The sequence below is a fragment of the Pongo abelii genome, chromosome 19 (genome assembly GCF_028885655.2).
Source record: "Pongo abelii isolate AG06213 chromosome 19, NHGRI_mPonAbe1-v2.0_pri, whole genome shotgun sequence".
NCBI lineage: Eukaryota > Metazoa > Chordata > Mammalia > Primates > Hominidae > Pongo > Pongo abelii.
The window spans coordinates 77,645,428-77,661,538 of NC_072004.2; the positions used below are offsets into that span (position 1 = coordinate 77,645,428).

Below are 16,111 nucleotides of genomic sequence, written 5' to 3' on the forward strand. Positions count from 1 at the left end.
CATTCCCTTTGAAAACCAGCACAACACAAGGATGCCCTCTCTCACCACTCCTAGTCAACATAGTATTGGAAGTTCTGGCCAGGGCAGTCAAGCAAGAGGAAAAAATAAAGAGTAGTCAAATAGGAAGAGAGGAAGTCAACCTGTCTCTGTTTGGAGATGACATGATTTTATATTTAGAAAACCCTATCAGCCCAACCCAAAAACTTTTTGAACTGATAAGCAACTACAGCAAAGTTTCAGGATACAAAATCGATGTGCAAAAATCACAAGCATTCCTTTACACTAACAATATACAAGCAGAGAGCTAAATCTTGAATGGACTCTCATTCACAATCGCTACAAAGAGAATAAAATACCTAGGAATACAACTTACAAGGGACGTGAAGGACCTCTTCAAGGAGAACTACAAACCACTGCTCAAGAAAATAAGAGAGGACACAAACAAATGGAAAAACATTCCATCCTCATGGATAGGAAGAATCAATATTGTGAAAATGGCCATACTGCCCAAAGTAGTTTACAGATTCAATGCTATTCCCATCAAACTACCATTGACATTCTTCACAGAATTAGAAAAAACTATTTTAAACTTCATTTAGAATCAAAGAAGAATCTGTATAGCCAAGATAATCATAAGCAAAAAGAACAAAGCCGGAGGCATCACGCTACCTGACTTCAAACTATGCTACAAGGCTACAGTAACCAAAACAGCATGGTACTGGTACCAAAACAGACATATAGACCAATGGAGTAGAACAGAGACCTCAGAAATAACACCACACATCTACAACCATCTGATCTTCGACAAACCTGACAAAAGAAAGCAATGGGGAAAGGATTCCCTATTCAATAAATGGTGCTGGGGAAACTGGCTAGCCATATGCAGAAAACTGAAACTGGACCCCTTCCTTACACCGTATACAAAAATTAACTCAAGATAGATTAAAGATTTAAATGTAAAACCCAAAACCATAAAAACCCTAGAAGAAAACCTAGGCAATACCATCAGGACATAGGCATGGGCAAAGACTTCATGACAAAAACATTAGAAGCAATTGGAACAAAAGCCAAAATTGACAAATGGGATCTAATTAAACTAAAGAGCTTCTGCACAGCAAAATAAACTATCATCAAAGTGAACAGGCAACCTAGAGTATGGGAGAAAATTTTTGCAATCTACCCTCTGACAAAGGTCTAATATCCAGAATTTACAAGGAACTTAAACAAATTTACAAGAACAAAACAACCCCATCAAAAAGTGGACAAAGTATGTGAACAGACACTTCTCAAAAGAAGACATTTATGCAGCCAACAAACATATGAAAAAAGCTCAACATCACTGATCATCAGAGAAATGCAAATCAAAACCACAATGAGATACCATCTCATGCCAGTCAGAATGGCAATTATTAAAAAGTCAGGAAACAATAGATGCTGGCAAGGCTGTGGAGAAATAGGAATGCTTTTACACTGTTGGTGGGAATGTACATTAGTTCAACCATTGTGGAAGACAGTGTGGCGATTCCTCAAGGATCTAGAACCAGAAATACCATTTGACCCAGCAACCCTATTACTGAGTATATACCCAAAAGAATATGTTATTCTACCATAAAGACACATGCACACGTATGTTTACTGCAGCACTATTTGCAATAGCAAAGACATGGAACCAACTTAAATGCCCATCAATGATAGACTGGATAAAGAAAATGGAGTACTTATACACCATGGAATACTGTGCAGCCATAAAAAGGAATGAGATCATGTCCTTTGCAGGGACATAGATGAAGCTGGAAGCCATCATCCTCAGCAAACTAACACAGGAACAGAAAACCAAACACCACATGTTCTCACTTATAAGTGGGAGTTGAACATGCGAACACATAGACACAGAGAGAGGAACAACACACACCAGGGCTTATTGGGGATGGGGGTCAGGGGAGGGAACTTAGAGGATGGGTCAATAGGTGCAGCAAAGCAACATGGCACATGTATACCTATGTAACAAACCTGCACTTTCTGCATATGTATCCTTTTTTTTTTTTTTAGAATAAATTTTTAAAATTTTTTTAGAAAAAAAGAAAATGGGAATGGAAAATCCAGCATCCCTTAACATAACTAGAAGTTAATTGTAAAAATAAATACAATGAAAACCAGAGAAAATGAATTAGAAACATTGGATTGTCACCTTGCTGAAATTCTACGAGAAGTAATTCAGTCACCTTTAAAACTTTATACTGGGTATGCTTATCATGGCTATTAAAACAACAAGCTCTAATTCTAAGTCTGTTACTGACTCTGTACACCTGTAAATGTCTTATTAGTATTTGGTCTTTTGTATGAAAATATTAACCATAATCCTCAGAAATTGATAGTTTTCCCCACATTTTAGAGACATTAACTTTTGCTTATATCTCTCTCTTTTAATAAGGAGGGAAGATTGACTCCAGCAAAGTGGACATGGTTTTGGGAAACATGGGCATAAACCTCACTGAAAAAGAACTTGAAGATCTAACACAAAACCTACCAGTTGATGGTGAGAATTTTAGATATTACTGAACCCTACAGAAGAACTAGTCTTATAAGCCTATTTATAACAATCATTAAAAATGTTATTTGGACCTGGATTCAGTGGTGCTTACCTGTAGTCCCAGCTACACTGGAGGCTGAGGCAGGAGGATCACTTGAGGCCAGGAGTTCAAGGCTGCAGTGCGCTATGCTTGTGCCTGTGAATAGCCACTGCACTTCAGCCTGGGCAACATAGCAAGACTCTGTCTCTTTAAAAAAAAAAAAGTGTTTATTTGGCATCAAGAAGGCATTCTGAAAACCTTAGAGGAAAAACTTGGGTCCAAAGGAAGAACACATGCTATCTCTTGCTGGTTGCATGTGTATTTGGAGAAAGATTTCATGATCATTATTCATTCTCTCTCTCTGTTTTTATATTCAGCTTTTCTTTGTATTCCCTGTAAGGTAGGGAGAATTGATAGGTATTGCTCAAATTCCAATCCACACGTTTGGCCACATTTGCTAATAGGTGACATCAGTATTTATTTTTTTAAGGGCACTTAATCTTTTATGGTTTTTTCCCTTTTACTGTGGCTAGGTAGACCTGCTGTACATGACACCCATCTGAATCAGTGTTTGTCTATCTGTCTCTCACTTTCATATGGGTCCTATGGAGAAAGGTTTATGGTGGACAATTTAAACCAGCTCCTCTCCGTTTCCATTTCCCCTGATGCTGGCATGTATACGTTGTATTAACCTTTTTCCAAGTAACAGTGGTAAAATTTGAGACCCAGTTTTAGGTTTGAGAGTAATGAAATAGACTATACCCATAGTCCACATCTGCCTGAATCTTTTAAAGCACTACTGGCTCATATTATGCGAAGATGTACCTCAAGAGATTTGGACTCTAAAAATTATCAGTCATTTCCTGGGACTGTATTTATCTTGGGGACCTACAGGTAAGTAGTAATTTATTATAGGCAGAATTTCAGAATTTCTGAAACCCCCGGCCAAAATAAAATCTCCACCTTATTATTAATTCCTAATCCTGCCCTGGGTTTGTAATGTTATTTTATAACCTTAAGTAAGGAATTTGTTGAACTATTACTAAAAATAAATGAAAGTGTTAACAGGGCCACCAATAGGCCAGAAAATACACAGAAAGAGGAAAATTAAGTTGGCAAAATTGTGGATTTGGTGGACGGTGCTAGAATATAATGAAAGAAAGTTAACAGAGAAAGACAAATAAATGGGAGAGAAAAAAAGAGAAATGCCAGTGATGGATTATAACTGGAATACCCCCAACAATTATCTGAGAAAGGTAGTGATTGTTATCATTCAGCCATTCCAAATAAAAGTTAAAAATGAAATAGGGAACTTTGTAAAGATAATGAGTTAAATGTACACATGTACTTTTACTTTAGGTGTGGTTGAGCTATTTTAGTATTATATTTTCTTTTTCAAGTTGATGCATTTGTCATTATAAAATGTCCCTTTTTACTTCTTGTAATTCTTCTTGCCTTAAATACTACTTTGTCCATATTACCAGTGTTACTAGCTTTTTTCTGTTTTCATAGTATATCTTTTCCCTCCTTTGATTTTCAGTCTATCTGTGCCCACATTGTTAAAGGGTATGTCTTGTACACAGCATATAATTAGATTCCGTTTTTTGAGTCTGACAATCTTTCTCTTTTTTCTCTTTTGGTTAGTTTTTAGTACAGTTAATGTAATTACTGATATACATCTACAGTGCATGATTGCTGAGTTTTGACATATGAGTATACCTGTGTAACCCAAACATCAAGATATAGAACATTCCTGTCACTCCGGAAATTTCCTTCATGCTCCATCCCAGTTCTCACCCCACCCTAGAAGCAACCAATACGCCAATTTTTTCTACCGTAAATTAATTTTACCTACCCCAAAACATATAAATGGCTCATATAGTAAGTACTCTTTTGTATAAAGCCTGTATTCCAGTTTTCTAATGCTGCAACATAATTACTCCAAAAGTTGGTGGCATAAAGCAACTACTTGTTATGCTTACAGATTCTGTAGGTCAGGAATTCAGACAGGACATAGTGAGAATGGGTTATCTCTGATTAGTGATGTCTGGGACCTCAGCTAGAAAACTCAGAAGTTAGGGTTTGGAATCATCTATGAGCTCATTCACCCAAGTCTGGCAGTTGATGATAGTTATTGGATTGGGGCTGGAGGCAGTCTCTGCTTCTCTCCAAGTGTGTTCTCCATATGGTCTCACTGCATGAGCTATTTTGGGCCCCTGTATAGCACAGTTGTTGGGTACCAAATTGAAACATTCTGACAGAGAGAGAGAGAGAATGCCAGATGAAAACGATCCTTTGTGTGATATAGCCTCAAAAGTCACATAGCATCATTTTCACCAATGTTATTGTCAAAGCCATGGCAAAACCCTGCCTCGACTCAGTCTAAGCTCTTGGTGGGAGATGTATCAGTTAATGTTTTCTTTTTCTTTTTCTTTTTTTTTTTTTTTTAGACAGTCTCGCTGTGTCACCCAGGCTGGAGTGCAGTGTGCGATCTTGGCTCACTGCAGCCTCCTCCTCCCGGGTTCCAGCAATTCTCATGCCTCAGCATCCCAAGTAGCTGGGACTACAGGCACACACCACCACACCCAGCTAGTCTTTTCTGTATTTTTAGTAGAGATGGGTTTTCGCCATGTTGGCCAGGCTAGTCTCGAACTCCTGACCGCTAGAGATCCACAGGCCTCAGCCTCCCACAGTGCACAGGTATGAGCCACCGTGCCCTGCCGCATCAGTCGCGTTTTAAGAAGAGGATGTGGAATGGGCTATCTCAGCCATTTTTTGAAAATATGGTCTGCCAAAACTTCTTTTACTAAGCATAACTGTTTTTAGATTCATCCATGTTGTTGCTTGTATCAGTAATTCATTTGTTTTCACTGCTGAGCAGTAATCTATTGTACAAATATATTATAACATGTTTATCTCTTCTATTGTTGGATGCATGTTTTTACTAGTATTTTACTATAATGAATAAAGCTGCTATGAACATTCTTACACAAGTTATATGTGGACTTGTGTTTTCTTTCTATTGGGTAAATATCTAGGTATGGAAATGCTGCATCATAAAGTAGATGCATTTTTAGCTTTATAAGAAATTGCCAGAGATTTTTCCAAAGTGGATGCACCATTTTATACTACCACCAACAATGTCTAAGAGTTCTATTCGCTTCACTCTTTACCAACATTTGGTGTTATCAATATTTTTGATTTTAGTCCTTCAGGTCAGTGTGTGGTGGTATTTCAATATTGCGTTAATTTACATTTCCCTGATGACTAATGATATTGGATACTTTTTCAACTGTTTGATAGCAAGTTATATACCTTCCTTTGTAATGTTTCTGTTCAAATTTTTTTGCCCACTTAGGGTTGTTTATTGAGTTCTAGGAATTCTTTATTTATCTTGGATACTAGCCATTTCTCAGATATGTTTTCTCTCAGTCTATGGTTTGCCTTTTCGTTATCTTAATGGTGTTATTTGGTAAGCAAAAGTTGTTAATTTTGATGAAACCTTACTTAGATGTTTCTCTTTCTTTATAATTATTGCTTTCCGTATCTTATCTAGGAAATCCAAGTTACAAAGATATTCTCCTACGTTTTCATCTAAAAGCTTTAAGTTTTTAACTTTTACAATTAAGTCAGTTGATCTGTCTTTAATATTTGTGTGTGGTGTGATGTATGAGTTGAGGTTCACTCTTTTCTATATGGATTTCTAGTTATTCCAACATCATTTGTTGAAAAGAATTTCCTTTCCCCATCAAAATGTTTTGGTATCTCCCTTGAAAAATCAAATGACTTTGTAAGTTCAATATTCTTCTTATCCTCCAACATTGTTCTTTCTTCTTTCTCTTCTTTTTTTCCAGCCATGCCACCCTGAATATGCCCAGTCTTGTCTTTTTCCCATGATTGCTTTAGATATTCTACGTTCTTTTTTTCCATATAATTTTAGAATCAATTTGTCAATTTCTACACACAAAAAAAAAGCATACTGGGATTGCAGTGAATCTATAGATTGATTTTGCAAGAACTGACATCTTGATGATATTGAGTCTTCCAATTGATAAATAATGGGCTATCTTTATTTAGGTATTTAATTTCTCTTAGCAATGTTTTATAGTTTTCAGTGTAAAAGTCTTTTTACATCTTTGGTTAAATTTATTTCTAATATGTAATGTTTTCCAATGCTATTGGAAGTGGAGTTTTTGAAATTTTGTTTTCAAATTATTTCTTGGTAGTGAGGAGAGCAGAGATCACCTGATAGCCATCAAGCAGACCTCCAGGGGCAAAAGTCCTTATCAGAGGAATTTAGAAGTAGTTAGACTTCCCTATTATCTAAAGCCACCATCTGGTAACAGGTTTTTTTTCCAAAAATGTATAAGAAACTAGAATTTCTATACATCTCCGGAATGCGTGCATGTCGAAACTCATTGTGCAAACCTTGCTGGCATCAAGGCACCAAAATGTCTACAAATGTAATTATTTATCATGACGTATGTGGCTAAGATGATCCAAATTACCCTTAAGCTCCCGCTTTAAGGTCCATAAATACCCCTAAGGAAAATCCACCGTGACACACTCATTCCTCTCTTGCCGACGTGCCCCACTGCACTTTTCTGCAGCGCTTGCCTTTTCAAAGCTATACTGTGGTCCATAAATTATTCTTACTACCCACAAGCCAATCACTTTTCATTACCAGGGCTCTGATACCTCACCCGGCAGGTAGTATATAAAAAAAGAATAGCTGATTTTGGTATATTAACTTTATATTCTGTGATCTTGCTAAATTATTAATTCTAATAGTTGTTTTGTAAACTCCTTAGGATTTTTTACATAAACTATCATGTCATCTGTAAATAGAGAAAGTTTTACTTCTCCCTTCTAAATCTTTTCACTTTTTTTTTCATACTTTAAGTTCTGGGGTACATGTGCAGAATGTGCAGTTTTGTTACATAGGTATATATGTGACATGGTGATTTGCTGCACCCATCAACCCATCACCTACATTAGGTATTTCTCCTAATGCTGTCCCTCCTCCAGCCCCCTATCCCCAGACAGGCCCTGATATGTGATGTTCCCCTCCCTGTGTTCTCATCGTTCAACTCCCACTTACGAGTGAGAGCATGCAGTGTTTGGTTTTCTGTTCTTGTGTTAGTTTGCTGAGAATGATGGTTTCCAGCTGCATCCATGTCCCTGCAAAGGACATGAACTCATCCTTTTTTATGGCTGCATAGTATTCCATGGTGTATATGTGCCACATTAAATCTTTTCACTTTTAAACCCAGGAACAAGGCTAATGGCTTCCCTCTGTCCCAGTACCCCAACCCCATCTGGATTTTCATCATCTCTTGGTTCCCCTTTATCCAGGCCATACCTTTGTAAATAAGTTCATTCTTGAGTGCTCCGTTCAAAGATATATTTACCTGCCAGAGCCTGAATGATATGGCTCTCTTTCTTTTCCTATTCTTAAATGTCTTTGATTCCTTTTTCTCTTAATCAGCCCATCAGAACAAAATATATTTTATTGGTTTTTCAAATAACTAGCTTTTGTATTCATTTGTATTTTCACTGTCTTTCACTGTTTTTTATTTTGTTAATTTATATTTTTACCTGTATTAATTCCAATCTCATAGGTTTTTGTTTCTTCCTCTATGGTTGCCACCCCCTACCTTGGGTGGCATGCTTAGTTCCTTTTTGTCTTTCTGCTTTAATAATGAAGTTTAAACCATACATTTTCTTCTGAATGCAGCTTCACTCAGTCCTTTTGGTTTCATTATGAAGAGTTACCTTAGTCATTACTTTTTACTAGGTAGCTTGTAATCAGTGCAAACATTATCTAGCAATATGTTTCTTAATTTCCTTTTTTTTCATTTTTTTACATATAAATTGTGAAGTTATGATCAGGTAACATATCCAATAAGGTATTAAAAAACATCTCTAGTTTTTTACCGTTTTTATTATGACCATGTACTTTATCAATTTTTATAAATCTGTAGGCATATGAGAAAGAATATATAGCCTCTAGAGGATGTACTCAGAGTTTTATATATATATATATATACATATATATGTATTATTAAATAAAGGATATTGATTGTATTATTCAGTTCCTTTATGTCCTTACTTATATTTTATCTACTGAATCTTCCCATTTTAAGAGAGGTGAGGTCTCCTACTTTAATTGTGTTTTTATAAAATTCTTCTTGCATTACTAATTTTCTTTGCTTTATGTTTACTTGATATTTACAGGTTCGTGACTGTTATATCATTCTTAATAAATTTTAACCTTTGATGTCCCTCTTATCTACATTCATTTGATGCTTTAAATTCCACTTCATTTGACATTACTATTGCCCAGAGTGGTTTCCTTTCGCTTGAATTTGCCTTGAATATTTTTGCCTACGCTTTTGTTTTCAATCTTCTTTATTATTTGGTTGGAGTGTATTTCCTGGAGACTTCAAAAAGCTGAGTTATTAAAAACCCAACTGACAATTTTTTCCTTTTAAGGAGAAATTCCTGTTTGTTCAGACATGGTATAATACTGACTATATTTAATTTTATTTCTTTCAACTTAATTTATGTTTACTATTTATTTTCCACTGTTGTTTTCTTTCTTTCTTCTGCTTATTATTACTGCTTTATTCAAGTTGTCATTAATTATATTTGTTTTCTTCATAATTTTTAAAGTTCCAGAAGAGGTTCTCATTTCTTTAATTCTTACATTCCCTTTCCTCTCATTCACTGTCATACGTACATGTAACTTTACTATACTGGCAAAAAAAATACTGCTTTATTCTCCATCAAGATACTCTTTCCCATCAGATATTTTACTTTTTCTCTGTCTCATACCCCACCACATACACACACACACACAATCTCAATAGACTAATATCTAGAATACTCTTACTCCTCCTACCACTTCCTCTACCTCCAACCATGAGAGCTTTAGAATGTCTTCACTTCCCCAACTATACATTCCCAACTCCAACAAACAATCAGCTCCCAAGTTTTACTGAGGTAATTTACTACTTTTATTAGAATTTATCTTATATCATCTCTTTTTTTTTTTTTTTTTTTTTTTTTGTCGCCCAGGCTGGAGTGCAGTGGCACGATCTTGGCTCACTGCAAGCTCCGCCCCCCAGGTTCATGGCATTCTCCTGCCTCAGCCTCCCAAGTAGCTGGGAGTACAGGCGCCCACCACCATGCCTGGCTCATTTTTTGTATTTTTAGTAGAGACGGGGTTTCACCGTGTTAGCCAGGATGGTCTTGATCTCCTGACCTCGTGATCTGTCTGCCTCGGTCTCTCAAAGTGCTGGGATTACAGGCGTGAGCCATGGCCCCCGGCCTATATCATCTCTCTTATATTTCAAGAGTCTTTAAGTAAAATTTCATATTACACGTTTCATGGCAGACTATTTTTGAACTTAAAGAGTGGAAAGAAGCTTCTGTTCTGACATCTTTGTACTTTCACCACCTCAGGAGAATGAACGTTTCTGCCCACCTATTTTACTCCTTGGCTTTTTAGGAGTCATAGGAACCGGGAACACCTCATGCTGGCCTTTATTGGCCTTCATCAGGGTCTTTAGGATTTTATGTGCCAAGTGTTTCCCCAAGTCTACTGCTTCTTAGTTCTATTCCCATGCTCTGACACTTTCCTGATGCTTTCCTAGTCCATGGGGGAAAGAGTCCCATGCCCATTCTTTCTTCCAGGATACTATCAGAGCCTAAGGCTTGATATATGCCTAGCAGCCTCTAGAGACAGTAGCATTTGATTCCCAAAAGGCAAACAGCTTGGAGGTGGTAGTAAAAGAGACAATGATTCCTATTCAGGTCTCCATATTTGCAGATCCCTTTCAGAACTTTGATTACGGTTGGTTACGGTAAACACAAAAGAAGAATATTACGTGTAGTACATCTACACCATGAAATACGATGCAGCCATTTAAAAAAAAAGTGATCACGTCCTTTGCAGGGACATGGATGGAGCAGGAGGCCACTATCCTTGGCAAACTAACACGGGAACAGAAAACTAAATACCGCACCTTCTCATTTATAAGTAGGAGCTAAATGATGAGAGCACATGGGCATATACAGGGGAACAACAGACACTGGGATCTACCTGAGGGTAGAAGTTGGAAGGAGGGAGAGGAGCAGAAAAAATAACTATCAGGTCCTCGGCTTAATACGTGGGTGATGAAATAATCTGTACAACAAACCCCCATGACACGTTTACCTACATAACAAACCTGCACCTGTATCCCTGAACTTTAAAAAAAGTTAAAAAAAATTACAGGTAAATGTAATTTTCCTTGATACACAGAATGTTTTTATTCCTGCTAATAGATTCCTTATGATTTGAGATACATTTAGAATATTTTAATGAAATAAAACTCCTTGAGGGCCTAGTTCTCAATGGAAATCCCCCAATTAAATAGCCTATGGCAGAGAGCCCTTCCATTAATTTTTTTAATTTTTCATTAAAAACCAGTTGGGCAATCAAAAGACAAAAGGATTTAGTTGACTCCCCACCATAGCAAACCATACACAAAGCCGAAAGAGCAATAATCCCCTTCAAAGATCTTATCTTTTTCCGTGATGGGCTTGATTACCTATAATAGTCCAGTTGAACAAAAACACATTTTCATGCTGTCCTGACATGTAGCTGGTGTTGACACAGAAATTATTTGTGTCCAGGAATACTTGAATAGATGTAGATTAAGGATCAAAAAATTCTTCTCACCATAGACTTAGCAAGACTATTAAAAATTGATATACTTTTCTGGCCACTCTACTGGTATTTTGTGTTAAAAGTTTATTGAATTCATGAAATAACTACATTTTTAATCTTCTGTGATTCCTGGGTTATAGCTGGATTTTTTTCATCAACATGAAGTAAGTATTACTTTGCTGCTAGAAGAAAAACTACTTTTTTTCAGAAACTAGGAATTAGTCACTTTTCTCCCCCAAAACATAAAACTTCAGTGCTGCTGAAATATTAATTGTATTTAGGAAATAATTGTGTTTATTATCATTTGAGCTTTCTTATGAAGGGTGTAGCAAAAGTTACATGTTCTAAAGCAAACAAATACTAAATTCTCCTCTGTGCAACATCATTTTCATAATCTCATTGTCATGTTTCTGAGCAATTTATTCCTTGTCTTACAGTTAATGGTAAGGTTGATCTGGAAAAGTTGATGAATGAAATGAAATATTTTACGGGTAAGACATTACTAAAATATTTTTACTTGAATTCTAACTCATTTGTATTTTGCATGGTGCTTTCCCAATATTAAATGTATTTGTGCTGATATTTTACATATTTATATAGAACTGTTCTCCCTTTGGTTATTTAGGACTTGGACATGAAAATGAATGGTATATTTGAGTAATAAATTGTATTTTCTGTGATTTCTAACAATAATATGCTGATCTGAACCAGTATTTTAATCAGCAGTCACAAATTGGCCACCCATGGTTGAATCCAAACTGCTATCCACTTTCATAAGGTCTGGAAACACTGAATCTGCATTTACTCACAAAATTGCTGATGTTTTTTCTCTTTGGATAAAGCATGTGCTCTTTGCTTCACCAAAGCCAATTTCACTCCTTTCCTTTACCTCCAGACCCTTGTGAGCTTTTGAGTTAATAACTTCCGGTTTAAGCAGTCAACATCTAGATAGGCACAGAAAATAAGTACATAAATATTTTTAAAGGATTCAGTAGATTGGGTTGTTTTAAATAATAATCACATGATTCAGCATTAAAAACAAAAAAAGACTAGATATCCCTAAATTATAGGCTGACTGTACAATCGGATTTTCTTCAGTGCTAGCATGTCTTTACATTAGGCTTAGGAGACTGCTGTCTCTTCTCATGAAGAATCAAGGAAGTTCTATCTCACTCATCCTTAAACGCTATTAGAATACGTGAGAATATGGAATACTATGCAGCCATAAAAATGAATGAGACCATGTCCTTTGCAGGGACATGGATGAAGCTGGGAGCCATCATCCTCCGCAAACTAACACAGGACCAGAAAACCAAACACTCTGTGTTCTCACTTATAAGTGGGAGTTGAACAATGAGAACACAGGAACACAGGGAGGGGAACAACACACACCAGGGCCAGTCAGGAGGTGGGGGGCAAGGGGAGGGATAGCATTAGGACAAATAGCTAATGCGTGCAGGGTTTAATGGCTAGATGATGGGTTGATAGGTGCAGCAAACTACCATGGCACACGTATACCTATGTAACAAACTTACGTGTTCTGCACTTGTATCCCGAAACTTAAAGTAAAATTTTTTAAAAAAAGGAATATGTGAGAATGCATAAGTAAAGATGTCATTATATGGTCCAGCTTTTTCATTATTCCTGGTAATTATAATATCCTAAAATTGCCATGTGTGAACAACTTTTTTTTCTTTCAAAGGAGACAAAGTTGATACAAATAAACTTAAAAGTGTTTTAGGAAACTTGGGGATTGAGCTCATGCCTAATGAACACTTGAACTTGCTGAAAACATTGCCAGTTAATGGTAAGTCTTATGGATGCCACTGGGTTTTTTAGGTAGCCTGGTTTTGTGGATATATAAAAACATTCCAAAATAAACTAAAAATCCTTAAAAATTGTTAAAAGCTAATGCTAATACAAAGAAAAATTTCATCACTTAGATTTTAATTGAAAATCATCAAACCTTTCAGCTGTAAGTTGCTATCAAAGTTCAAATTCATTATTCACATCTTCAGGTTATTGATTAGCTAGATTTGTAGAAACAGATTAAAAGAAAAATAAAAGGGACAAGAAAATAGAGAGAGAGGAGGGGAAAGAAACAGGAGTAGAGAGACAATAGAAAGAAACTAAATAAAGTAGCTGCATGTGTTTCTGAAAAATAGAATATGTAGTTTACCAACAAGTGGATAATTTTGTACATTGAGAAAAGGCTACATTTCTTAACTTATTATTAGGTGAAATAAAACCAAAAAATTCAGAAAAATAAAAAATGTTTTTAATTTCATAACCCAAAGATAATCAAAGTTAATATTTTAGAGCATTTTCCTTCAGCACTTTTTAGATGATGAATAGATGATAAAGATAAATAGATAGATAAAATTTATGTATATATTAATTTATCATTCTTATGTCTTCAAACTATTAATGTGATTCATCATAGAAAACCTTGGTAATGCAGATAAGAAAATATCAAAACATTTCTATTTCCTACCTCAAAATAATAACTACTCTCAAAAATTTGAGATGTGTGGCCTGGTGTGGTGGCTCACGCTTGTAATCCCAGCACTTTGGGAGGCCGAGGTGGGCAGATCACGAGATCAGGAGATTGAGACCATCCTGGCTTACATGGTGAAACCCTGTCTCTACTAAAAATACAAAAAATTAGCCGGGCGTGGTGGCATGCGCCTGTAGTCCCAGCTACTCAGGAGGCTGAGGCAGGAGAATTGCTTGAACCCAGGAGGAGGAGGTTGCAGTGAGCCAAGATCGTGTCACTGCATTGCAGTCTGGGCGACAGAGTGAGACTCCATCTCAAAATTAAATAAATAAATATAAAAAATTGGAGATGTATATTTCCAGTTTCCTGTCTATGAATATATGTCCTTATTTTCTTTGGCAGCCTTGTGGAGAAAACTTTGCAAACATCCTAAAATTTGTCAAGATTAGATTTCTTTAAGTAAAGTTGCAAAATGGAAGATATTTTATTCTGTCAAATTTCTTTCTGGAAAAGTTATCGTAATTTGAATTCCCACAAACAGCAGTAGGGAATGTTATTTTCCCTACATTCCCAATACAGAAAAGTGGGCAGGTACATATAATTGTTATGATTTGCATTTTACTCAGGTACTACTGAGAGTGAACATTTTGTTCCTGTGTATTATCTACTTGCATTTGAAATGTTCCTTGGGCAAAGATTTTAAGTTCTTTCTGAAATTAAGAGATGTGTGCTATCTTGTAACTCTATTTCCAAAATGTCCCGTTTTTTATAGGTGATGGAAAAGTGTATCAGAAAAGGTTGATGAAAGGCATAAAGTCTCTTGAGCGTGAGTAAGCAGCACAATAAAAAGGCTTAGTCTTAAACCCTTATTTGTACTGTTAAAATATAAATTTTCCTTTCCTATATAACTGAGTCATTATTTATGGTTCCTTCAGTAGATCTGCAAGTTACCAAGTGTTTATTTTACTATGATCTGGCAGAAAGTGTCAAACTTTCTTGGATTTTTCCTCACTCAGCCCCAAAGGAAAAAATTTTTTAATACACAGCAAAAGGTGAAGAGTAAAGGCTGTCAGATAAGGATTTCAGTCAAAAGCAGGACATATAGTTTGCAAATACAGGCAACAAAAATAACTCCTGTTCTGTGGAATATTATGGTCATCATTAGCTCTAGCTTTTCAACTTTCTTTAAGAATGTTTTTGCTTTGTAGGCTTGTTCCCACAATAAGATTTGAAGAATTCAGTTCTAATTTTTATCCTTCCATTAGCTGTAAAAAACAAGTTTTTGGTGTTTATCTTAAAATCTTAACAATAATACTAGGAAATAAATGATATTTTTTCATTGTGATAAAACACATGCTCAATAAAGAAGAAAAATAATACAGCAGCATGAATACATAGTCCAATTTTAGAATCATTCTGCTTTACCATATTCCTTTTCTATTCCTTACTTAGAAGGCAATGTTGATGTCAATAAGCTGGACACTCTTTTAGAAAGCATGGGGATAAAGATCACGGAAGAGGAATTCATGGATCTAACAGAAAGACTACCAGATGACTGTGAGCACTGTAATCACCCCTGTACTTTTTAAGGGGTACTTATTCTTTTAAACTTGAAAATGAGAATTTCTCGAAGCAGATCATCAAAATATCAAAGACTTTTCAAAAGCTTAGAGAAGAGCTCAGTCTTAAAGTCAGGGAAAAAAATCATTTCTCTTAATCTCTTCATAATTTCAAGTAATCTAAATTAATTAATCTAAGAGAAATAATTATCTAAATTAATTCAATTAATCTAAGAGAATCTAATGATTCTCTTAATCACTTCAATTAATCTAAAATCCAGTTTTCCCCCTATGGATACTAAGCATTGCATAAAATGAAGCCAAGATTTTTTTAAGCCAGAAAATGATCAGGAGGTAGCATTCAAAATGGAAGGGAAGGGTTTATTAATAGAAGGAAAGGAGATCACCTCATATTTTCTTCTCTCAAAGTATCTGGTTCCCACATTCACCATTCTATTAAAAAATACTCTTACTTAGCTGACTGCAACATCCTAGTAGGCAAATCCAATGTGCACCACTCACCTTTTTCTAACTTGAGCTCTCTGATGCCTTTAATAATATTAAACTTTTTTCTTTTATTACAACTCTCTACATTCTCTGCTGCTATTAATTCATGCTCTCCATAATTTTCTTCTCTGCCTTTCCTAAGGCTCATTGTTTATGGCCTTCTATTCCTCCCCTCAAATTAGTGGGTTAAGTGAGCATTTTTTAATGATATAGTATAGAAGAGAAAAGAAAATATCAGAGCATATGTCACACAGGCTACATA

General features: G+C 35.8%; 1 protein-coding gene across 1 annotated transcript in view; it reads left to right on the top strand.

Moving 5' to 3' along the window:
* LOC100445724 (EF-hand calcium-binding domain-containing protein 3) overlaps nucleotides 1-16,111 on the top strand; it is a 544,420-nt gene that overhangs the window by 343,121 nt on the left and 185,188 nt on the right. Inside the window, exons 61-65 of the mRNA XM_063718854.1 lie at nucleotides 2,432-2,536; nucleotides 11,724-11,777; nucleotides 12,989-13,093; nucleotides 14,556-14,609; nucleotides 15,236-15,340. Of these exons, the coding sequence (XP_063574924.1) occupies nucleotides 2,432-2,536; nucleotides 11,724-11,777; nucleotides 12,989-13,093; nucleotides 14,556-14,609; nucleotides 15,236-15,340 (423 nt within the window). The remainder of the gene's footprint in view (nucleotides 1-2,431; nucleotides 2,537-11,723; nucleotides 11,778-12,988; nucleotides 13,094-14,555; nucleotides 14,610-15,235; nucleotides 15,341-16,111) is intronic.